Source organism: Saccostrea echinata, unplaced genomic scaffold (genome assembly GCF_033153115.1).
Source record: "Saccostrea echinata isolate AGI-Se365-2 ecotype Australia unplaced genomic scaffold, CSIRO_AGI_Sech_v1 ptg000054l, whole genome shotgun sequence".
Lineage (NCBI taxonomy): Eukaryota > Metazoa > Mollusca > Bivalvia > Ostreida > Ostreidae > Saccostrea > Saccostrea echinata.
The window spans coordinates 42,313,025-42,338,428 of record NW_026889803.1 but is presented as its reverse complement, the minus strand read 5'-3'; the positions used below and the strand labels follow the sequence as shown (position 1 = coordinate 42,338,428).

General features: G+C 33.5%; 1 protein-coding gene across 3 annotated transcripts; it reads right to left on the bottom strand.

Annotated features, from left to right (window-relative positions):
* Nucleotides 1-239: 239 nt before the first annotated feature.
* On the bottom strand, nucleotides 240-23,925 carry LOC133171533 (uncharacterized). 3 transcript variants are annotated; one of them, XM_061306296.1, is made up of 11 exons: nucleotides 23,855-23,925; nucleotides 16,526-16,579; nucleotides 7,470-7,664; nucleotides 6,465-6,697; nucleotides 5,705-6,253; nucleotides 4,626-5,620; nucleotides 4,201-4,365; nucleotides 2,680-2,877; nucleotides 2,364-2,446; nucleotides 1,081-1,266; nucleotides 240-993 (listed from the first exon to the last, which is right to left on the bottom strand). In XM_061306296.1, the coding sequence occupies exons 1-11, from the start codon at nucleotides 23,894-23,896 to the stop codon at nucleotides 889-891; spliced, it is 2,805 nt and encodes a 934-aa protein (XP_061162280.1). In that variant the 5' UTR covers nucleotides 23,897-23,925; the 3' UTR covers nucleotides 240-888. The 3 variants fall into 3 exon arrangements, with proteins under 3 accessions (XP_061162280.1, XP_061162282.1, XP_061162281.1); XM_061306298.1 differs by lacking the exons at nucleotides 16,526-16,579; nucleotides 23,855-23,925 and adding an exon at nucleotides 11,072-11,154 and having other exon boundaries at nucleotides 241-993; XM_061306297.1 differs by lacking the exons at nucleotides 16,526-16,579; nucleotides 23,855-23,925 and adding an exon at nucleotides 9,685-9,794 and having other exon boundaries at nucleotides 241-993.
* Between the last annotated feature and the right edge of the window lie 1,479 nt (nucleotides 23,926-25,404).

The following is a 25,404-nucleotide window of genomic DNA, read 5'->3' as shown; positions in this document are numbered from 1 at the left end:
CCACACACTAATAACAAAAAACTAAATATGGTATAATTTGTGATTATAATGCACATTGTAAATTTTAGAGAGCTTGAAACTTAAAAATCATGTGAGCTGAGAGATTCTCCATCCCCCTTTCTCCTCCCCCTCTCCCCTTAGCTCTAACCATTAAAAAAGACAAAGCAACAAAATTGATTTTTTCTCCAAATATTTATTAAATAGTAAACAAGTATCTCTTTAAAGTTTATTTGCACAGACAATAAATTACAAAAGTTTAATTGGACGGAATATGAATTTATATACAAATGTGAAATACTGGCGTTTTTATAATAAATAACTGTCATATCATACAAATTAATTATCTCCATTTCCAAGCCATGATAGGTAATATTATCACTTTCTTGTTTACGTACAAATTTATATATAACACAGCCACGTGCAACGTATGTCTGGGACGGAATGAAGGTAAAAATGGTCACACAAGTTAATTGCAGAAAAAAATCTACATGTACTTATGTGAACATATGTTTGCATTAATTTCAAATTATTCACACAATTGGCAAATTCGTAAAAATAATAAGATATAAGATCAAAAGTGATAAAAAAGCATCTACAAATAAATGTAGAAATGTAAATAAAAATAAATCTAGAAATATGAAACGCATATAAGCTTAACACATAGACAATTCTCTGACCGAACTACATGTATTAACGTTTACACTGGGGATTGTCGTCTCCATCATTTAGATCTACATGTATCAAATAAATTAATGGTTAATTTATTCTATAGCAAAAATAAATGTTAGCATAGTATGGTGCACATGAATCTTGAACCAAACAATCTTTGAAAGCAAATACAGGTTCCTTATGCAGCATAGAAATGAATTATAGAAGTGTTTAAAAACTTTATGCTATTGACGTTCTTTCCTTCCTTCTTTTGCTTGTTCTTGGACGAACAGTGTGGACGATTTCGGCGTTTCTTTTTTCAATTTCTTCTGTTAATCCTCGGACCTGATAAAAGCGTAAATATCAAATGTATATACGAAGTATCTAAAATGGTATTCAAAAAATAAATAATTAAATAAATTGAAAACATACCCAAATATAAAAAGTAGCTCCACCAGCGCTGACCATGCGCACTTGATCCAAAGTAAAATCTCGAATCAAATCACGTGCCCCGAGAGCTACATCTAATGGTATGTCATCAACCTTAAGTTCTTGAATTTTCCTTTTGATCGACTCTTTTCCCATCTTTCCCAGAGCAATTTGAACATTTTTCCAATCCTGTAAAAAAAAAACCAGAATTCCCAGTCAGGATATTTGCAGATTCAATTGTAAATTTCAAACAACTGGGAAGAAATGATTCTTTCATGTGACATAATTATCAAAGGAAATAACTAATAGATTTAATATTGACATTACCTATTTTCAAAGCTTGAAAAAAGTTTATGAAAAAAATCATATGATACGTTTTAACTTTTCTGCATATAACCCTGCATTCTTTTTAAAAATATGAATAAAAAATCAAAGGTTTCATCTTATAACTTAAAGCAATAGTCAAAGCAGAACATATCTTAGAATCGACGCATTATTAAACTGATCATCTGATCTGTAAAGTTACAGCTTTGAATTACATTTTGGGTATATGGGATAAAAGCAGATTTCTGTTAAAATTTATGATGATAATTTATATTCCATACGTACATGAACATGGGGGATAGCCATTCCGTACATTTATCAATGGGATCATGTAATATTATATTATAATGTTGTTGATCCTATATCTTTATATAAAATTAAGATGTACGTTAATCTTTGTGAAGTTGATGATATTCATTAATGAATCAAAAGCAAAGTACCTTATTCATGTTCTAGTATAAAAGTTTTATTTAATAATGAAAGATGCGGTGGGATTGAGAATAAGGATTTCTTTGATGCAATAAAAATAGAAAGCATATTCATAAGGGAACAAAGCAATACAATGTACGCATGCGTGAACCCTCACACTTGGACTTTGGAAGTCTGGATCCTTGTAACGCTTCACGATTTTCTTTAAAAATTAGTAATCAAAAGATGTGGTTTTAAAAAGCAAATCAAATACTACAGGTGCAGCATTGTCTGCTCTACATACTATTAACAACACAATCATTCATTTTGTAAAATTAGTGTCCATTAAATTAAATCTTTATATTTTTTTCTTACATTCAATGATTAAATAAGATTTTCTTAACCAATTAAAAGTACACATAAATCTACTGATAAATATGATTAGATAATTATTAATATTAAAAGTTTATATGCATGAAAAATCACCATACACCATGTCTATTCTACGAGAAAGCAAAACAAAAACTGAAAGAAAGTACACAATTGCAATGTACCTCTGTTTCCTCTTCCCAGTGTCCAAGTAACAGCAATGACGCCATCATCACGTGATGTACGGCAGGGGGCGGGTGTTGATATCCTAAACAAAGAAAGGTGACCATATATTTTGTTGAAGTGTATGATTTATGTTATCAGCATGCATTCTAAATAAAATTGAAAGGATTTTATATTGTTTAACAACAAACCACATTTCGTCCAGAATATCATCTACAATACGCAGTAGTGAAGTTATTGAATTTGTGTGTGTTTAATGCATTTAAATGACAGAGAAATAATTATTTACCTTTTAAAAGTTCGATTTATTAAATCTACCTTTAATTTCTGCAATAGTTTTCTGATCCAAGCCCAGGACAGCATGCATCAGTTTGGCGATATTTCGCAGACGTTCCAGCATGGATTTGGCGCGAACAACCTCTTCCACTAATCGGTTCTCGACATTTTTAGTCTTTGTTAGCTGCAGGGCTGACTTAATAGCATCCAAGTCCTTCATATCTGTTCCTTCATTCAATTCTAAAATAAGGCAACATATAAATCCATTTAAGGTTCCGAAAAAGTATAAAGATGCATCTATTTAATAACATTTCAGCAACCCCATTTGAAGAGAACAGTTCAAGATTTGAACGACCAAATTAGTATTTGAAATCTACAATCACTGAGTTTAATAATTAAATACTTAATTTTCAACAATGTTTAAAAATTCGAATAACCTGTGATGTACGAGGGTTGTCGGGTAAAATCGTTCACAACACTTTTTGTAGAAAAATAACACGTGCACTAATCTGAAATTTACAGCAAATGTTTATTTGTCATACTTGAAAACATCTTTTATTTAATTAAATATAAAATATAGACAGAAGTAAGGATTTTATTATACTGATATGGTCCTACGACGTACGACCAAAATCCAGGGTTTCATTCAATAAAAAACGAGTATTGTATTATATAGATCAGGTTGGGGTAATAATTGTAATATTTTTTATCACTATCTATTACGCCGTCATCTGGAAATTTTCAAAGCATATGCTTAATTTTCGACAGTTTTGCAAGCATTTGAAATTGGGAAGCGGTAAATACAACACATAAAAAATGGAGACGTTTATTAACGTTACGGCGCACTGGAGAACAGTTCACTTATATGTAGATTATTAATGACGCCTTTACAAAAACGTCATAATAACAAAAGAAAAAAAATAAAAAAAAATCACTAGATTTTAGCGTACAAGTAGCACGGGCGTTTTTAAGCGGAAGCCATTCATCTAGACCCCGGGTAGAACAAAATATATATAGGGAACAGCTACATGTACTGGGCAACATGGTGAAAGACACAATCACTGCAGACCGTCGAAAAAAAAAAAACATTGCCTAATTAGTTGAATGTAGTGAAAGTACTGTCCATAACTTACTTATACAAATCTTAGTCCAAGTTGTTTGTGCGAGATTGGCCCCTCACCTGTTTAAGGAGGAATAAAGGGAATTTCGAATGTGTGCATCAATGAAATTCCCGAATTTTAATGGGGCTTATGCAACTTTTTTGTTGCATAAATAAAGTGGCATTGCTTTAGACACATGGAAGTTATCATCCGTGCGCCGTAAGGCCATATCACACATAACTAAAATCCTATTTTTTGTTTGAGCATATATCTATATGAAATTTGCCAAGTATATTGAATAAAAAATGGTCGAGAACGCAGCTGATTATTTTTCACTTCAGATATCTTGTCCACGATTTTACCGAAAAACCCTCGTATACACAGGCAATATCCTTTCCGCCAAGTAAACAACGGTTCTTATCTATTGAAACCACTAGTAAGAAATAAAATAGAATATGTTTACCTCGCCGACATCTCATCACATTGAGTTCGTTTTCGCCATACTGGATATCGTCCTTGACAGATGCCAGTCCCAGATTCTTAAGGTCATCTAGGGCCAGTTCCAGGTCTGTCTCGTTCTGGTCCTGTATGGCTCTCTTCATTGCTTCTAGATACTCCGTTATTCTTGCTGTAAACATTTATAATAAAGTGTCAGTAAGTCTATACAAACAAAAACGTCAACTTGTATCATTACATATGTAGTCCCATGGTACATGTATTTATTTCATATACTTTAACGATTTTGTGAATGTAAAAATTTTTGTTATAATGATATATTGAATAAAAATTAAGTTAACGAACAACCAATGTTACTTATAGCTTTATAACGCTTAGTATCGGCAAGAATAGCACACATTTCACTGTAAAATCCTTTTGTAATAAACTTACGATCTCTCTGGACTTGTGGCTCTGGAGGCGGTTTAGGAATTTCTGGGGCTGCTTCCCGCGTTGGCTTTGATTTTTTCTTGTGAGATTTTTTGTACTGCACTACATAATCGAAAACGCTCTCATTTCCTTTCCCACGATTGCCCATAACTTTGATTCCGTAATTTCCTGTTTGCGGCAGCCTTATTTTGTAAGTTACAACATCTCCCTCCACTGTCTCTTCTATCAACCGTTTGGCCATTTCTGGTCGGATTGTATTGCCAGTTAGACTCAGCGAAAGTTCAACGTTTTCCTGGGTCTTCTCAAAAGCAATTTCGAGCACTTCGTCGTCTGTTTCAATCATTCCAGACTCATGCGTCAATGCTCGAAGACCCATAGAATTAAATGCATCTTTTTTTCCAAGACCACCCTGAAATCCACGTGGAAATGCATAGTTTTCTCCTTTTTGCTCTGAGTCAATCATGTAATTGCAAATATTTTTAGTTTCTCTGTCCCGGTCACCCTTCGCATACAGTTTCAAAGCGTACTCCCCAGACTTCGGTGTGTTCACGTTAAATATGACGTCACCATTTTCCACACGATGAATCACATGATCAGGTATAACCTCACTTTCACCTCCTCCTTTCACTAACTCTCCGTGAATTTTCATCTTACTCCAGTCCTTCTCACTGGTGGTTCCAAACCTCACTTCGATCTTTCCATCGTCTCTATTTTTGATCTCTCCTCCAAAGTGACTCATGGGTGCTAAACCACATTCCATGGTGGCTCGGCCAGGCCCCCAACCAATAATAGGACATTCGGGGAAAGGCTCTATTGAGTCATCATCTTTTCCAAATACTAACTTGTATATGGCAACCCAGTCATAATCATAAGTTTTGTCCCTCAATGTAACATCCTTACCAACGAGCTCAAATCGAAACGTGTCGGCAACAGGTGACCGTACTCGTATTGACAGCGTTTCGTCGCTTGATCTCTGCAGGAACACATACCGATCATACCTAAATGATAAAATTTTAAAGATGTTGAATGAATTCACAAAAAGTTTAGTTTAAATTATATAAAAATCAGAAGAAATCAAATACCTAGGGAGGTTTCCTTGGGTTGATTTCATTCGGAATAGAAGATGCTGGAAGTCAAGATTAAGAGACCTTTCTTTTGGCAGCTCAAATATTAGTTCTGTTTCACTTTCACACATTACAACACATTTCTTTGGTTTCTTCAATTTCAAGTTCATATTGAAATATCTGTCTTTCAAAAATGCGTTTTCTGTGAAATCGTCCTCTGTGACCGGATTTGCTAAAAGCTGCCATTGCGATTTACTTGGCAAGTGCGTACTGACCATCTGCTCGGGGTCCGTAAGAAAATAGTTCTCATCACAAGAATAAAACAGCTGCCTGTTCTGTTTATCACTACTCATTTCCCCTTCACCTCTATCCACGACTTCCCACATTTCGTCCTCCGTTCCACCTTCTGCGCATGTGCCCCAGTAAGCGTTGATGAAGCGCCAGTATCCATTTACCAACACAGCGTTCCACTCACCATAGTGTTGTTCCTCATCTAACTTTTCCCCAACTTCATACGTGGATCCTTTCAATTTACCGTGAATGATTATACATGGCAACTGGGCAAATCTTAAAAAAAGAAGAAAAATATCAGTCATGTATTTTTAAATGTGTCTTTCCATTTTTATAGTTAACACTCATTTCGGAAAGCAGCATTTGTAGAAAGACAATAAATTGGTTTCACTTGAGCCTCTCTCACGCTCTGATGACTTACCAAACGCATGACGTTATATTAAACTCATTAAGAAAGTAGGAATATCATAACTGAAGGTACACTCACCGACAGAGAAGGCTAATGAGTTGTGCATAGTTGCCCTTTCTGTGTTTGATTCGCCATAGCTGGAACAAAGTATGTGACTGTGAGGGTTCTTTGTTGGGAATTTTCATGCTGTCCACGGGTTGGCATGTCACCCATCGGTAAATGACACGGACTTTCTGTAGGTCATCCTCTAGACCCTCTGTCAGGTATTCCACTAAGTTACTTAATGGTTGCTTAAGTAACTTGGATGGTGCCTGTGACAAAGAATATTTGAGGTTAATCTTAAAGTTTAAAAGCATGAGAGGGGTTCCAATTTCAACTCGACATTTTTTCTTCAAAATCATTTTAACCATGCATAATTCCGTTTGTGTACTAATTAAAAGGGCATACTTTCCTAGTAATTGGTTACTAAGGAAAATCTTGAAATTTAAATACAATTAAACCATCTATGGGAATGAGTAACCTGTGTTGGGATGACTGACTACATGTGGATCTATATTTCTATGGTCACTGTTTACTTCCAAATCTCAAATGCTTTTTTTTAGTTGAATTCAGTTGAGTTGGTACCGGGAAATAAAAAAGCTAGCAGAACAAGTCTTAATTGTAGTCAAGGTTACTTTTTGATGAAATGTGGTTTCAATGTTTAAGGATTTTCACTTTAAAAATTTCATGATGTCAGTGCCCAAGCGCTGTGGTGTTTGTAAATGTTTTAATTGTATATATATATATATATATATATATATAAATTTATTCACTGTAATCATTGATTTGATCAAATCTGTCAAGTAATGAAAATCATGAAAGTGGAATTGCAAGATATTTGTACTAGTATTTCATCAGACAAGGGCCTATTGAACATCTGTACTGTGTAATTTATACCCTATTTTTTTAAGATCATAATATATTTCTATTTAACAAAAGTCACGGTTTATGCTTATCTCTCACTCAGACTTTTATTTTTTGCTTTAAAAAGTTTTTTTTTCAAACTCGACAGACAGTAGAAAGAAATTGGGGACAGATAAAAACCTTTAGAGCTCGCTCGTCCACTTTTTTGAATTGATTTATGTCGAAGATTTCGCTCTTCGTTGTGGGAGGTGGTACGGGTGGGGGCAGAAGTTTGGCCTTCTCCACATCGTCTGCATAGCAGTGTAGCTCCTCGCATTCCTTAAATGATGGGATCAACTGGTAAGTGGAAAGCAGACGACCCAGCTCGGGTGCAACCTAGAAAAGATAGATAGAAAAGACAAGTTTTAAAACAAACTTGACAGTTATAACCTAGATGTTGTCAATTTCAGACAATCTTGACTATACAAAAATTCATAATTGAGGATATCAAAAAGAAATCAAGAAGAATGAGATAACATCATCTTTTGCTGAGGGGAACAACAGAGGTATTCCAGTCGACCTTGTCAATTGTCAGCAGACATTTTTTGTATTTCTTTGTTTGACATATATAAGCCTACGGAGGTTTGTATAAAACTTCTCTTTCTTTGCAGTAAGATTAAGTAGAATATTATTATCCAACTGTACTTTCTCTTTGCTGATATTGATTTAATGCCATGAATAAAAAGAGAAGTTTGCAAGACATATCTCACGCAAACTTTTTTTCTTCCACTTCACTCTCGGGTACTCAGGACTTTTATTTCAATCAGTTTCTTTTTACGTGTCCTTTACAGGTTTTACATATGTCATCTAAATTTAGAATCTTTTTCAATTTAAAATGTGTACATGACAATTTTGAATTGAAAGATTCAAAATTTGATAGAGGACATTTACCACAGGTTGGTCATTTATATTTTATAAAATAACAAATAAAATATAAAACTTAACAAGTTTTCAAAATTACTACAATTTTAAAGGGAAGAAATCATGTATTTCAAAACAACCATTCCGTGAAAAGCATTCGAATGTCAGGAAAATTACTAGATTGAACATGAAGAATTACTAAATTAAACTTTGGAAATTAAACCATTACAAGCTATATATACTCTCCTTTCTCTTCTTTATATTCAACCATGAAAATGATAATTTGTTTACTTATTTATTTTTTGTTTTCTTCCTAATAAATTTTTTGGGGTATATTCTAAACCACATACACTAACCTTTTTAGATGCCAGCTGTGTTTCGCGTAAAACTCGAACTGAAATCATAACTTTTCCATCTATAATGTTGTATTAACTATGTCACTACAGACCACAAGCGTGCTTATCCGAATCAATTACTTACTTTTTACACGGGTAATAATGCATATTAAGTAAGTACAAATGACCAATCGCTAAGATTAGTCGAGAGGCAGATTATATCAACTCAGTCGAAAAGTACAAAAGAAAGGACTATTCTCTCCTTCTGTTGCACAGATCCTAACATTATATACCCTGAACATCTTTATACCTCTCGAAAAATGACAGAAAGTGATAAATTCAGAATTAAAACGTATTTATTTCGATATATTTCGATTTAATATAATATGCACATCGATTGTTGATTAGCAGTGGTCATATAAGATTAACGTGGACTAGTAAAGCTCCTTTGGATGTATGGTTAACCTTTTCAACTTTCTATCCACGGTTCCAATTTCAAAAATCGATCGAGTATTACAAAAATATTTCGGCGTTTTATTAAAGAACGATCACGCAATCTATTCTTGTAATGTGTTTGAATGTACATTATATAGGTATAAATGTTTAATCGGCTTTACATGGCTTCTGTTCATATAATCTGAACCAGATGGAGTTATGAACAACACCTTTAAAAAGTACATTTGTTTATGGAAGCAATAAGGTTTAACAAAAAGAACCATGGCATTTAGAGAATGTCTTTAAAAAAATACAGACAAGAAGTGCAACACAATATCTTAAAGGATATGCATTGACAGTACATTTGATTTGAGGACCTTTAAGAAACATGCTAAAACTGCATACAAAACATCGAGATAATAGGGGGAAAAACGTGAAGCTCTCGGTCTCAAAAGCAGGACTTCAACATAGATTTGAAGACTGATAAAAATCTCAAATTATCGGAAGTCGATATATCAAACAGGATCCATGTTGTATTTTCATATACAATATATTCCCTAAATGTTACTTTTGCCTTATTAAACTCAGACAACAAAAGATCTATACTCAACCATATTTTAACAAAGTTTAAAATCATTGTTGAGATTCACTGCAATATCTCCGATTATTCTATAAAATGACTTGAAAGTCCTTAAAATGAAAGAAGAATTAGTCTTTACATGTACCTTAGGTTTTCCAAACGATGGCTCTGTGGTAGGGGCCTCGGGATCCCGAGCCTTTTTTGAGGAACTTATCCCCATTATCAACTAATATTTTCTAATATCTCTGTACTTCCAGATAACATCAAGGCATTCCCGGGTTTAATGCAACATACTTCCAACTGTGTTTGAAATTATTCATGTAGTTGTTAAAAAAATTTAAAACGTGCCTCTCAAGTAAACATTGAACACAGGACCTTTAAATCGATATTCGTGACTGGACTAGTTATTGTCAGGGTTCATGTCGATATGTGATAGTAAGGTCTAAAATCAGCTACATAGATTGAGGTTTTTCTTCAACGGGAATTTCCCAAGTGAACCCAAGATGTTGTTTTTCTTCAATTAAATTTGCCAAAGAAGGTTTAAAGTCGTAGGATTACAAAGCCGTGGAATTTTTTTTCAACAAGACCAACGCTAAAGATTGTATTACGGAGAAACAATCTGCAGATGTTGGCACTGCAGATTTCTTATTTTTTTTTCTTTTTTAATTTTTTATAATTTTTTTAAGGGGGGGGGGGTACCCAAAACGTTTTAAATAAAAGTCTTCAAATTGCACACAGGTCCATATGGTCGATCGACAAAAAATAGGATAACATTCTTTTAATACCAGTACATATCTACCAAATTTTCTTATATAACAGAAAAATACACTACTGAAAGAAAAACTGATTAAAATGATTTATTTTCACCAAGTTCTTCAAATAATTCTCAATGAAGTCACACAAGTAATTGACCTGTAACAGAGGATTATTTACTTAAGTAGTTAAACATTGATAATCTCATTTTTATACAGTTCAATAGATATTTCTACACCTCATCTTATATTCTAAACATCCTCCAAATATGGCTGAACTACTGCCGATTCGGCATTAAACAATAAACTATTAATCACATTCTACATATTAATAAAAAACGTAACTTGTCCATCATCAAAGATGGATCGAGTACCCCACACCTACCCCACCGCGTACTACCCTTTCTCTTTACAAACTGAACAGAAAAAAACTTTCACATCCTGTTAAGCATTTGGAGTCTAAGGTATTCAAATGATTAATCTGACACCTGCCTGAAACCTAGCAAGAAAGTTTTATACGTCTGTTCAATAACTTTGCACAATTAAAAAGAAAGCGCTTAAGTGTTATTTAAAAAAACTTTTTAAAATAAATGACATCAAAGATATACAAAGATGGTTCTTTCATAAAACCCAAAATATTCTCTGGTATTAATGTTCCTGTATCATGATTGTATATTGCATTTTTTAGTCTAAAGATTAACCATTACAAAAAAAAAAATGATTCTTTTACATCTTATGAACGGTTGTACTTTCTATCAATGGAAACAAATTTCACTTTACCTTAGTTTTTTTGCCCATAGTTCTGTCTAAGGTCTTAACCGCCTGTATGCATGTTTGGGATAAGTTTTCAGACTTTTTGATAAAGATGTGGCTTATCTGAACTTTTTAAACAACTTCCCATATGTAAACTAACAGGCCATTGGACTATTTATATTTACAATAGCGATACGGAAGTCATATCTCGATACTGTTTGGCTGTGACATGCGAAACAATTTATTACAAAGAAAAATTCTTAAGTTGGTAATAGATAAATTATTTACTCATATAAGTATACATGTTTGAAAAAAATCAATTGAAATGCATGAAAATTACACAGTCACACCAAGAAGTCTCTGACGAGAGAGTAGCTCTACTGGTTTTTGCTTAACAAAGGTTGAGAAACATAGCACCTGGACTTGAAACTATGGTCACAGCAATAAATAAAATTACGATCCTTGGATCAGTATCTTTCTGAGTCAAATTTAATTGGAATTGGACAAAAACTGTCGTAGGAATAGCATTTTGAAAGAATTTCACAGAAAGAGACATAGCGCATTTGATAGGCATTTTCACCTACTCTAGAACTGATTTCTTATATACATTTTTTTAACATTGTTTTAACCAAAATTTTGTCAAACAATCTTAGTTTATACATGTATAAATTCAAACTACACAATAATGATATTTAAATGTAAATAGTTCCCTTATATGATAAATATGAAAACCATCGAGTTTGTATGGAGTATGTAGTAAATATATAGAGATATCCTCCTAAACAATGACAAACTGTTGCTAAAGACAACGGTTTTCCCTTAACCAGAAAAAAAACAACTTTTGAATAACTTTATCTGGATACGTTAAATACTTCATACCATTTAGATAATCTTGGTTAAAGGTGATCTTCATATTAAAAATGATGAAAATATATATATATATATATTCAATTTCTCTTCTCATATTATCTTGAGACTTAGCAATCAGTCTTAAATTAATCCACTCGACATCAAAGACTTTGTGGCGCAGTGCTGTGATTACTGGAATGTAAATGTGGTGATTCCAAGTTCGAGCCCAACATTTTCCATTTGTGCCTTTCTATTTTTTTTCTTTGTGTATCTTTTCTACGTTTTCTTTATTATGTTTTATAATATACATAATTTTATAAAGTTATAATACACACATTACACATAAAAAGTATCTCAGGAAAAGACAGTCCTAAACTATTTCATTGAATTGCAAATTCATAGCTACTTGTTTTATATCTATTGATTATCTAAATCTTTTGTCTCAGAATTAGAGTACTGAACATGTACAATAATTGTTATGTGACCTACTTGCAACTATGAAAATATAACACTCGTCCACAAATGATATTACATAGGTTGATCTTGAATTGAATAGGTATATCTATAAATAGGAACAGGTGATTTACTTTCAAATTCTTGAGTCGGTAAGGCAGCTATGGCTCTTTCTATTTTTAACAAGCATTCTGAGAGTATTGCATTACAATGTAGCAATACTACTCTCCTACCGGCAAGTGTAATCTGGTTCCCATTAAAAAATAAAAATGCTGTAATTCGTCAAAATTCATTGAAGCGGAACATAATGCAAACTTGATCTGTAACTCATCAAGATAAAGTCACAAACCAAAAATCAGCTCGATATCTGAAAGCGTTTAGAAAAAAAAAGTGCGGAAAACCATTAAAAATTAAAAAGGCCATAATTCCCTCAAAAATCAATGAAGCGGAACGAAGTTAAAACTTGATTTGTAATTCATTAATATACACTTACATACTAAAACTCAGCTCAATATCTGCAAGAATTTAGGAAAAAAGTGCGGAAAACCAAGTGGGACAGACTGACAGACAGACAGAGGGACAACTAGACAGACAGACAGACAGACGGACGGACAGACTCAGAGGAAACCTATAGTCCCCTCCGGTTTCACCGGTAGGGGACTAATAACCATGGCAACACCAATCATCAAATCCCGATAGAAACAATTTTGTATCTTGGTTAGTCTTTTTGTGTACGAAGATATTTTGAAATTTGACCAAAACTGTAGGAGGAGTAGCGTTTTGAAAGAATTTCACAAAAAATTCTATTTTTGGTAACCATGGTAACACCGTTTACGAAATCAAAAACTTGTAAAAAGGATTATGGATTTTAGTGTAGTCTACTTATGTACAAAGATGTATTGAAATTGGACCAAACCTTCAGGAGGAGTAGCGTTTTGAATGAAATTCACAGAAATTTCTAATTTTATTAACCACCGTTTACGAAATCAAAAACCATTAAAAGGATTATGTATAGTGTAGTCCACTTGTTGAAATCGGACTTAAATTATAGGAAGAGTTACTGTAGCGTTTTAAAAGAATTTTCAATGTTTAATAACCATGGCAACATCGTTCATCAGAATTAAAAAAAAACTGATTAAAAGAATCTTTAGTAAGTTATATTGAAATTGGACCAAATCTGTCAGAGAAGTAGCGTTTTGAAAGAAGTTCAATGAAATTTCTTTTTTTTTAGTAACAATGGCAACGCCGCTCATCAAAATTAAAAACTGATTTAAAAGAATTGTGTATCTTAGTGTAGTCTACCCGACTACCAAGTGATATTGAAATTGGAGCAAAAACTGTAGGAGGGGTAGCATTTTGAAAAATTGTTTACAGACAGACGGACACCTTAATATTGCATAAGCTGTAGTTGTAGTATACGTTTACATGTGAGGCAGAAAGCAAGATCAATTGTTTCAATTATTTCTTGAAAACATATTAATGACAGTATGTTTATTATATACACATAAATTAAATATCAGCAACCTATTAACCCAGAAAAAATATGAAATTCTTACATGCATATATTCGAAGTAAAATTTTGCCATCACTTTCAGACCTTAGTAGAGTGAACAAAACTGAAGATAAATTAGATTTTTAGCTCACATGAGCCGAAGGCTCAAGTGAGCTTTTCTGATCAAAGAGTGTCCGGCTTCCGTCTGTTGTCTGTCGCCTGTAAACTTTTCACATTTCCAACATCGCAAGAGCCTCTGGGCCAATTTCAACCAAACTTGCCATAAAGCATCCTTGGGTGAAGGCAATTTAATTTTTTTTTTACAGAAAGTGCCCTGCCCTCCTCCAAAGGGAGATAATAAAGAATTCGTGAAAATTTGGTGGAATTTTAAAAATCTTTTTCTCAAGAACCACTGGGCAAGAAAAGATGAAACGTATGTGAAAGCTTCATTATTATATACTCTAGATTTAATATCATAATCCCCGGGATAGGGTGGGGCCACAAGAGGAGTACATAGGAATATATAGGAAATGTCTTTAAAAATCTTCTTCTCGAGAACAACAAAGCCATGGTTAGTCATATTATTATAGAAGTATCCTCAAGTAGTTTAGGTTCAAGTTTGTTTCAATCATGACCCCTGGGGGTAGGGCAGGGCCACAACAGGGGGTCAAAGTTTACCATAGGAATATAAAGGAAATATCTTTAAAAATCTTCTTCTCAAGAGCAGCTGAGTCATTATTAGTCATATTAATATAGAAGTATCTTCAGGTAGTGTAGATTCAAATCATGACCCTCGGGGGTCAAGGAATATAAAGGAAATATCATTAAAAAAAATTCTTCTCAAAAACAGCTTAGCCAATAATAGTCAGTATCCTCGGGTACATGTGTAGATTCAAGTTTGTTCAAATCATGACCCCCTGGGAGAGGACGGGGCCACAGCAGTAGGTCAAAGTTTTACATAGGAATATATAGGTGTAATGCTTAAGGGGCATTTGCATAAGGCGCATTGAAGACTTCAAATAGTGGAATGACCTGACAACCCTTTGAATGGTCTAGCCAAAGGGAATATAAGACAAAGCTTTGGGAAAAGTCGGGCATTCAGAAGCTAGCTGAAGAAGTTGGCCGTTGAATCAGCAATAAAGAACTTAAGGGTAAGAGCAAAATAAAAGTATAAAAGTTATAAGCACCAGTGGCAAGTATCCTAGAGAAATGATGTTAAGTTCTGGGTATCTGAAGAAATTGAGACACCCAGTCTTATCAATCAATAGGAACCTTGGGGAGAAACACAGTGCAAGCAGTACCTCACCCAGTCCCCGCCTCTAGATAGGAGGAAAATTTTAGTACTGTGTGATTTACCCTCAGACAGAGCGGTCTTTAATCAAAGACATTCCAATCATTAACTCAGACTGAGTAAAAGGAAAACCTATATATCCCTTGTAGGTATTATTCTATGTACTTTTTACACAGTGCATGTTTTGGTAACCGATAATTTAACTTAATTATTTTGAAATGAAATTAATAAATGAAATACATGTACTGCTGTCTTTACAAACTGCATGTTTATTAATTATACAATTTAAGCTGATAAAATGATAAAAAAACAAATCAATTTTTTTAACTGTCAAACACAATCAGCTTTGACCCTCTGTTGTGACCCCCCCCCCCCCCCCGATTCTACAATACTTGAGGTTGCTTCTATCAATATGACTAATAATGGCTTACTTGTTCTTGAAAAGATTATGAAAATTATTTCCTATGTAACTTTCTTTTTCAGCTCTCTCTAAATCACAGACATACACATTGTAAAAGTTTATTTTAATTTCTAGAGTCAAAGTTTTACATAAGAATATATAGGAATCAGCTTGAAAAAATCTTCTCCTCAAGAACAGCAAACCCATCATGATATGTCATATTATTATAGAAGCATCCTCAGGTAGTGAAGATTCAAATTTGTTCAAATTTAGGGTGGGTAGGGTGGGCCACAACGAGCGATCAGAGTTTTACATAGGGAAAAAATTCTTTGAAATTCTTCTGCTCAAGAACAACAAATCCATGATTAGTAATATTGATATGAAATCATTCTGAGATAGTGTAAATTTAATTTGCCCCCCCCCCCCCCCGTAAACTTTTCAATACTAAACTGATTTCTGCTTTTTCCCAGCCAATGTGCTCAGGTGAGCGATGTGGCCCATGGGCCTCTTGTTTGGTAGGATGGTTTTTCCAGGTGATGTAGGTCAAAGATATAATGCAATATCAATCTATGTCTTTTAACCTACAATACCAAAATTATATTTTAAAACTCCTTAAACTGTTTTCTGTCAGTTTATTTTTTCACAAACAAACCACCCTGTTTAAGTATGAACACATCATAACTCTCTAAACTTCAGATAAGAGAATATTTACACCCTTCATTTAAATGTCAAAAGAATTGCATAATGGGATACCACTGTATATTTATTGCGCTACTAGAGACCTGTGAAATTCCTCCAATCAAGATCAAGTTAAACGTATAGATTTTATACAGTGCAAGGAAGAAGTCCAAAATTAATTTTTTCAGTATGGTCCGTTAGCCGAACCAATCAAAAAACATTACACTAGGATATGATTCTAATAGTGTGTCGCTTATGTTGTAAGATTCTATTACAAAATATATCATAATGGAGTAGGGTAACATATACATGTATTACCTTATTTTCTCGTGGTTTCTCGCCATTTTGTTTCTGGGCTTCTATATCATGCTCCTGTAAGAGAAGAAATTAGATTTACAGTGAAGAGAAATCTTTAATGAGCAGAATATTGAAGTCACCAGCAGAAATAGTTTGTCACCATCACAGGATAGTTTAACTTACTTAAATTAAATTAAGTGGCTCCATCGGAAAGTTTTCATACATTTTAAATTTCGAAAAAAAAGTAAGCAAAAGAGGAGTTTGCACATGCATGTAAGATAATTACAAAGTCGTAGGAACCGGGGGGTGGGGTGGGGGCGTGCCCCCCCCCCAATAATTTTGCCGATATAGAGATTACTATAGTAAACATAGATACTATATGCTTGTGCCCCCTCAATAAAAACGTCTGATGACCTTTTTTTTTTTGCTTGTCAAGGAATTTTTGGTAGTTGATGCCTTTTATTTTTTGCTTGTCAGGAAATTATTGGTAGTGTCCCCTCAACAGTCAACTGAAAATGTACGGCTGTGCCCCCCCCCCCCAAACTGAATTTGCTTCCTACGGGCCTGAATTACTTATATTAATAACTACAGTCAATTTCACACACACGTATCTTGTTTAAGAGATTTGGTGATTTAACGTGCGTTTTAATAAATTCACTTAACATATCAGAAAAATATACAGTTAATTCCATATGGGATTAAAAAAATAAACACCATTATCATTTGACTGACACGCTTGAAATATCAACAAAAAAATTAATCTTTTGATGCCAATTTGCTGGGTCACTATGCAGTAGGTTATAGAGTGTTTTTCCCCATACCTATCAGCGGAATTTTTCGTCATCTGAGTAAACGGCACCCCTAAATGGAAATGAAGGTAGGTTTTTTTTGGTAATTATTTTTTGAACTCATTTGCATTGATGAAATTTAACTGATTTCCCTCGAGTCTCGACTTGACAGAAAAGGCGATGTACTTCCAAAGGCAGAGTTATTCCCCCACATTTCCAGACTACATGAATGAAGAGGTTACTAACAGTCAGCGTAAAAGATAACCTCCTCTTTTTAAGATTCCTCTTGTTCTCTCTGCACATCATGACCCCATATTCTCAAGAAGTAGCCTCTCTTTTTGCAAGTTTTCATATATGGCCTATCAATTTTTCCTTCATATTTCTTAACCAGCTCGTGAATTGTAACTATTGAAAATTTTATACACGTGCATGTAAATGACGCGATAATTTTTCCTTTACTATATAGTCCGTGGTCAAAAATATTAAAATCCTATAGTCCGTGGTCTTTGATGCAAACATATTAAAATCGAAAGCTCAGCTCCTATTACGCTGCCTGTTAATATACTGCTTAGCAGAAACGAAAAAAAATGATTTATAACGTGACCTAGCTGAGATCATGGTTTTGTCTGGCCCAAAAATTGGCCTGGTCTCAAAAACGGTCTAGGATTTTGCTTAAACCAAACTCTAAGCCAAGCATCAAATACTGGTCTCAGATTAGGTTTAATAGTGAAATCAAGGTCATATGGAAGGTCAAGATTAGAAAATTTTAATACAGTTGAATAGCTCTTATCAATCTGTATCTTTGTGTGAAATTTGATAAAAATATTTTTAACAGTGTCTTTGAAACTATGATAAATGCAAAATGAGGAATGGTGGAAGAGTCAAGGTCATAAGAAAGGTCAAGGTTGGAAAATTATGACACGCCTGAATAGTTACCACAAAAATATTTCGACTAGCGAGTTTTGATTAAAAATAATCTGAAAAACTTCTTGTAAACTTGCTAATTTAATTATATCGAGGTCAAGTTTATAGGATAAGGCAAGGTCAGAAAATTTTGACGCAATTTAATATCGCTCATTAATTTATATCTTTTTATGATGTTTATTGAAAATATCTTGAATAGTTAATATTAAATTAAATGCAAAATGGGGAATAATGGATCAAGGTCATACGGAATGTTAAGGTCAGAAAATTATGACGTGATTGAATAGCTCCCACCAGTATGTATCAATGCATATGAATTTTGATAAAAGTATCGTGAAGTTTATTTGAAATTGAGCTAAATGTATAGTGTAATGGGCGGACAGATGGAAAGAGCTAGATAGGCATAAAAAAAAAATCAGGACTATAAGTGAATCTGATTGATTCGTGATATTATTCTGACAAATATTTCGAGGCAAAAATTGCTTCCAATCCTAGGGTCAGGTCGAGCTTTGTAGTATGCTTATAAAATATTTTAGCACAAGATAAACACATATCTGTAAGAATTCAATGGACATTTTAGCGGATATTTTTTCACAGGTAAATTTATCATTTTTTTTTTTAAATATTCAATATAATATCAGCAAAAATTGACCAACTTAAAAATTTCTAAGTTCAACACTTTAGGAGAGGATTCAGTAGCACGGGCAAGAACTATTTAATAAAACTCAACTCATATTCCAGCAGGTAAGTACAAGTCATATCATTTGTAATTGTAATACTAAAAAAATTATGGCAGCAATACAGATACAGAGCCAATACGGAGATATGAATAATATTATTAAGGATACACAAAAAAAAATTTCTTCAGAAATTAGCTATATATTTCATAGATTTATACTCATATAGGTAACATGAACAATATTGGCCAGGGTAAGTGGAAAACAAATTTGTAAGACTTTATTATTAATAATGTTTAAAAATGTGTGTGAAAATTTGCATAGTTTTACACAGAAAACGGCACTAGTCGCATATTTCAGCACCAATGGAGACTTTCGATTTCTTTATATTTGAAGGATTTATTATTTATGTCATTTCCATCAGTCAAAAAATATATATATCAATTTATTTATAATTTTTTTTTCTTTGTGTTATGTATCCTCAATTTAAATCTGCTCAACCCCCCCCCCCCCCATCCCCTCCTTTATGCTTTAGGAAGTTTGCAAAAGAGATAACTCTAAAATTAATTTCATAATTTTTTTCGTTTAATCTTTTTAATACCTTATGACGCCCTTCGTGCAGATAATAATGAAATAGATAACCATGCATTTAATTTAAAATGGCACCACCTATCTTATACTCTTGGGGGTAAAACTAAGAATCCTCATGCACACTAAAGATTTATGATTCTGTGGAATTTTTATATACATTAGAGTAATCTACCCTTTGATCTAAATAAAATATATTGAAATCTTCAGTGTATTCAATTTCAAGCCATTCTTAAGATTTTTCAATAAGCCAACATAAACTAACTGAACACTTTATTTTTTATTTATATTCCCCACTTAAGTAACCAACAAGGTTTCTGTTCAAAAAATATACTGCTGTCTTTGAACAAATTTTCTGGACATAAATAAATATGTTGAAAATTAAAAAAAAGATAAGTTTTATACATGTATTTATACAATATACTTTAGACAATATACCAGTAATATTTTCAGTGCGTAATAAGCATGCTCCTCTAGTGTGTAGAGGGTCCTTGGGTTCATCACTACATCTTAAGAGTCTAAACTACAATTAACGACCTTAAACCAAAGTCAAAACATATTAGTTTCAGTAAATGTTTTACATTCGTGCTTGAAGAGCTTGGGGCAGAAAATTTACTTTCATACATTTTTAGGTCACCTGGGTGACTCAGGTGACCTATTGCTATCTGTTTTCATCCGTCGTATTGTGTTTTGCGTAGTGCATTAACATTTAAACATTTTCAGCTTCTTCTCTGCATGGAACTGCTGAACCTATTAGTATTTCAACCACTTTTGACAGATATAGCATCTATGAGTGAAGGAGAACATTTTTTTTTTTAATTTCATGGACCAAGTCACCCTGGGGCCTGAGGCTTGGGGCTAAAATCACCAAAATTAATGCAATATTTAAATTTTATTCTTTATTCTTGGACATCAAACAGTCAAACTGTTGGCAATCCTCTACCAAAATTGTGAAATTCATGGCCCCAGGGTCAGGGGTTTTGGTGCTAGGGCGGGGATATGTTGATCATATAGTGAAAATGCATTGTTTCTTTGAAAAGTTTCTTCTCTGCTCCTGTGTATTAAACAAACTAAGTACATACTAGTAGTTATGATGAGCAAGGGTTCCTCTTGAAAAATTTGGGGATTTTGGCTAGGAGTGAAACGGTTCACCGCGGTATCGATTCACCGCGATATTTTTTCTCGGTTTGATACACGGTGCAAAATCTCTAATTTTCGGTTCGGTTTATTTTTCGGTCGGGATCGTTATTCAGTCGGGTTTGGCATAAGGTAAAACACGTTACTCAGTATAAATAAGTATAGGAAACGTAAATTTTTGATGACTGATAGCTTGTAAAATAATTTTTGACAGTCAAATAATTTTAATCAATTTCTTCTAGTCAATTTGCAAATAAAATTCGTAAAATATGTGACTAGATTTAGAAAAAGAAAGCATAAAACAACGTTGAATTTGTTTCCTTCTATCAAAATGTATCGTATCGAAAATAACCGAACCGAGACAAAATTATACAATACGTATCGAACCGTGAAGGAGGTGTATCGTTTCACCCCTAATTTTGGCCCCAGGGCGAGGGGTTCTGCAGGAGAGGGGCTCTATTGAATATTTAGTGAAAGTGCATTTCTTCACTGGAAATCTTCTTCTCTGCTCTTATCAATTAAACAAACAAACCAAGTTTATAGTAATTATTAGTAAGTAAGAGTGCCTCTTCCAAAATTGTGAAATTTATGGCCTCTGGGTCAGGGATTCTGGTGTAAGGATGGGGCTCTATTGATTACATAGTGAAAATACATTAATTCTTTGAAAATCGTCTTCCCTGCTCCTGGCTATTATGTAAACAAAATAAGTATATGGATATAAACAGCAAGGGTGCCTCTTTCATTGTTGTGAATTTCGTGGCCCCTGGGTCAGGGGTCCTGGTGTGTATGTGTGTGTGTGGGGGGGGGGGGTGGGGGGTGGGGGTGGGGTCTATTGATTATATAGTGAAAATGCATTAATTCTTCGAAAATCTTCTTCCCTGCTCTGGGTATTACATAAATAAACTAATTAAATATATATGGTCATGATCAACAAACTAAAAACATGGTTATGATAGCAAGGATGCCTCTTGAAAAATTGTGAAATTAATGGCCCAGGTGAGGGGCTCTGGTGAAAAGGAGGCTCTATTCATTATATAGTGAAAAATGCATTAATTCTTTGAAAATCTTCTCTGCTCCTGGGTATTATGTAAACAAACTAAGTGTGTGGTAATGGTTATGATAAGCAAGGGTGCCTCTTCCAAAATTGTAAAATTCCTGACCCCAGGGTCGGGTGTTCTGGTGAAAGGGGTGGGGGAACTGTATCGATTATATAATGAAAATGCATAATTTCCTTGAAAAAAATCATTTCTGCTGCTCCTGGTTACAAACCAAAGAAACTAAGTGTATATTTATGATGAGCAAGGGAGGTCTTCCAGAATTGTATGTTTCATTGCCCCTGGGTCAGATGTTCTGGTGAAAGGGTGGGCTCTTTTGCTAATATAGTAAAAATTTATTAATTCTATTAAATAATCTTGTCTGCTTCTGGGTATTGAGCAGATAAACAAAATGTATAGTTATGATGAGCAAGGGTGCTTCTTCCATTTTTTTAAACCTGTGGTCCCAGGGGTTCTGGTGTTTCCGGAGGGGGGGGGGCTCTATCAACTTCAACTCAACTTAATCTTCAACTACGTGCATACGATGTGACAGGTTATGATATTGGATTAAAATTAGTACCAAAGAACTATTGTTTTTTTTAATAGTCTGGATGGTGATAGTGATAAATGGGGGCAAGAGGAACTTGCTTTACGAGTTGTAACTGAGTACTAGACTAATTATTTCGTTGATCCTGATCATCCTATTTCTCTTGCTTTGGGGTAATAAAGCTTCTTATATCAGTTTATTTTATGCTTCTATGGATCCTCTAAATTGTATTATACTCAGATGACGATAAAGGTCCTTGGGCCTCTTGTTCACCTAGCTGTCGTTGTCCACCTTGCGAAAACTTTTTATATTTCGATTTTTTTTCTACAATCACAGGACCAACTGATTTTATGTATGGGGACTTCAGTTTATATATTTGAAAACCATAGTTATCAATTAGGAAACTCGATAAATTAACTAGTAACTTACAAGTTACCGAGATCAACATTCTTCACTTGACCAAAATTTATTTATTTATTTATTTATTTATTTATTTATTTATTTTTTTTTTTTTACAAATTTCTGATAATCAAAGACATAGGCCTACCCTTTCAAATTTTCTTGTTTAAAGAACTATCCATAGAACTTTGAAAAAACACCAATAAATCAATATATACAGTAGTGTGGTTTGTATAAAACTCAAAATTAGTAAACCTTTTGAAGGGGAAAGTAGAAAGAGATTCTTTTATAACCACATAAATAATATTGTTCGGTTTACAAGGCGTCCATTGAAAGAACTTCTGCACTCAAAGCTCGTCTTTTAATATTTACTTATCAATTTTAAATACCATTGACATATTTAACAGGTTAAACTTTTATTATTATACGTAACGATTGGACGAGCAGAGTCTCTTCCGCCTTATCATGTTCTCTTTACGTTCACTTAAATTGATTTGTGTATACTTGATTCCTTGGACCTTTTAAAATTTATTTTTTTTATTTTGGCAGATTGAACATTTATCCAAATGTTGTACCAAGGTTGTTTTTTTCTTACGCAGAACTTCAACAGGACAAAAAAAGACATGGTTACTAAAATTTTTCTTCAAGTATGTTTTTCTACAAATAAAAACTGCGACTTTTATCGTTTTTCAACGCAAAATAAAACAAAGTCATGTGAGGGAAAAAAAAACTATTTGCAAATACACCTAAATTTCTGCTTCAAGACAAAGTCATGCTGTATTTACGGAAAAGAAAGGAAGTGGATTCAAGAAAATTGCCATAATCAGATCAATACAAGAAATTTAAATTCCACACAGGAGGTTTTTTCTTTTCTTCCTGGGGTTATTTTAAAGGCAGAGAAATTCTACCATTACTAAAAGGTAAATCGGATTGTTCTCGCTGTATATTGGAGAACAATTTAAAAGCGAAATGTCTGGCTCTCTGACCTTAATTTAACTGTTTAAATATACAAATCATTCCACACGTTTTTATTATATAATTACAGTCATAATATTTGGAATAATGAATCGTTTTTAAAAAGTATGAAGTACTCTTTGATCTTAAAGGGTCCTTTCAAGAAAAAAAAATGTTATCATAAGTGTTTTTTAAAATTATTGAATAATTTACTTATCAAGTCCCCTATGTCGTTTTGTTTATGTCAGAGAGAGAGAGAGAGAGCGAGGGGGGAGAGAGAGAGAGAGAGAGGAATACAATACCTTGACACTTATTTTTGAAGATCCACAACCCATTTGAATCATCACTTTTTAACCCAGCTAATAACATTCAAATAATACACTCAATCCTCTCACTGAATGATCAGCAATTTATATGACCGTTACCCATCATAACAGAAAATTACTCTCTTTTTACACGAAAAAGTTTTTAAATGGACGCATACAAACGTGCTCTAATAGCATGCAGTGGTTTCTATTTTGTTAGTAGTTAATCTTCCGTTGAAAAGAGAACTTTCAAACCCTAAATCTTATTTGAATGCAATGAGATAATGACTAATTCATTGTATTAAGTCAGTAAGCAACTTAAGATATATTATGTAGCATTAGAAGAGTGTCAATGTTTGATTTTGTTTTTACTGACGTGTTAATCAATACAATCAACGAGAAATCTTCAATGGGAGTTCCCTATCTACACTAAACCTAGATCTAATCTACCAGTTACCAAAAAAAAAAAAAAATAATAAAAAAATAAATAAAAAAAAAAAAATAGAGAAATTCATAACAAATAATTTGTTGTAAAGAAACCAAAACTTCTTTGCACTGTTAACTTCCCAAAGTTAAAATTGAGTACCTTTTCAATTGCATGACTTTAATTTACCCGTTTCTTTAATTCATGATCCCCATCTCTCATCATAAATCAATTTTATTATATTTACAAATTAATTAAACTGAAGCTGATACTGTCAAGAATAAAAAGTTGAAATTATGAATAACAGGGAAGAACAACTCATGTGATGTATCGGTAAAATTGAAGGAGACTCGTGGAGCATATTGCTCATCTGTGTACCCTTGTTGAAAACACTGACATTCAAACGAAACCATTTCTTTTGCTCAAAACATTTTTCAAAAAATAAAGATAATTAATGCCAAATATGTAGCCCCCCTCTTCCCCCCGAGTATTCCTCATTACCTTATATACTCTGTTATATTTAAAAAATATATCCTATCTATATGATAAGTTCCCACTCCGATTATGGGCCATTGATTATTTGAACATACTTAAGATGCTTGCAATCATGCAATGACCTTAGAGATTTAAGCCCTCTTACTTTTAACAGCTTTAACTTGTTTCATTCATCTGACAAACATGCTAAATGCAGCATCAGAAGCATGTTTGATTGTAGCATCTTAACTGGCATTACTCAGGCCCGTAGGAAGCAATTTCAGTTTGGGGGGGGGGGGGGCACAACCATACATTTTCAGTTGGGGGGGGGGGGGCACTACCAACTACCAAAAATTCCTTGACAAACAAAAAAAAGTCATCACACTTTTTTATGGCTATGTTTTCTATAGTATTCTATATATTGGCAAAATTATTGGGGGGGGGGGGGGCGTTCCTACGGCCATGTTACTTATGCATATTTGAACTGTAGTTTTTTGATAAAGGAAAGCCTTCAAAGACTTGTCAAGAAAATATATGACAAAAGCAACATCTCAAGCATAACTTATTTATGGATCCTCAACTGCTGAAAGTTTCCAATACTGGTCAAACCATCGTCGCAAGCAAAGGGTTTTGTGTCCATTCTATTTCC

Excerpts from the sequence above, each read along its gene's own strand:
- LOC133171533 (XM_061306296.1), bottom strand. The coding sequence starts at position 23,896 with ATGATTCAAATGGGTTGTGGATCTTCAAAAATAAGTGTCAAG. Across the intron at positions 16,580-23,854 it reads CTTCAAAAATAAGTGTCAAG|GAGCATGATATAGAAGCCCA; the intron begins GTATTGTATTCC and ends CTTCTCTTACAG. Across the intron at positions 994-1,080 it reads GAGCTACTTTTTATATTTGG|GTCCGAGGATTAACAGAAGA; the intron begins GTATGTTTTCAA and ends CGCTTTTATCAG.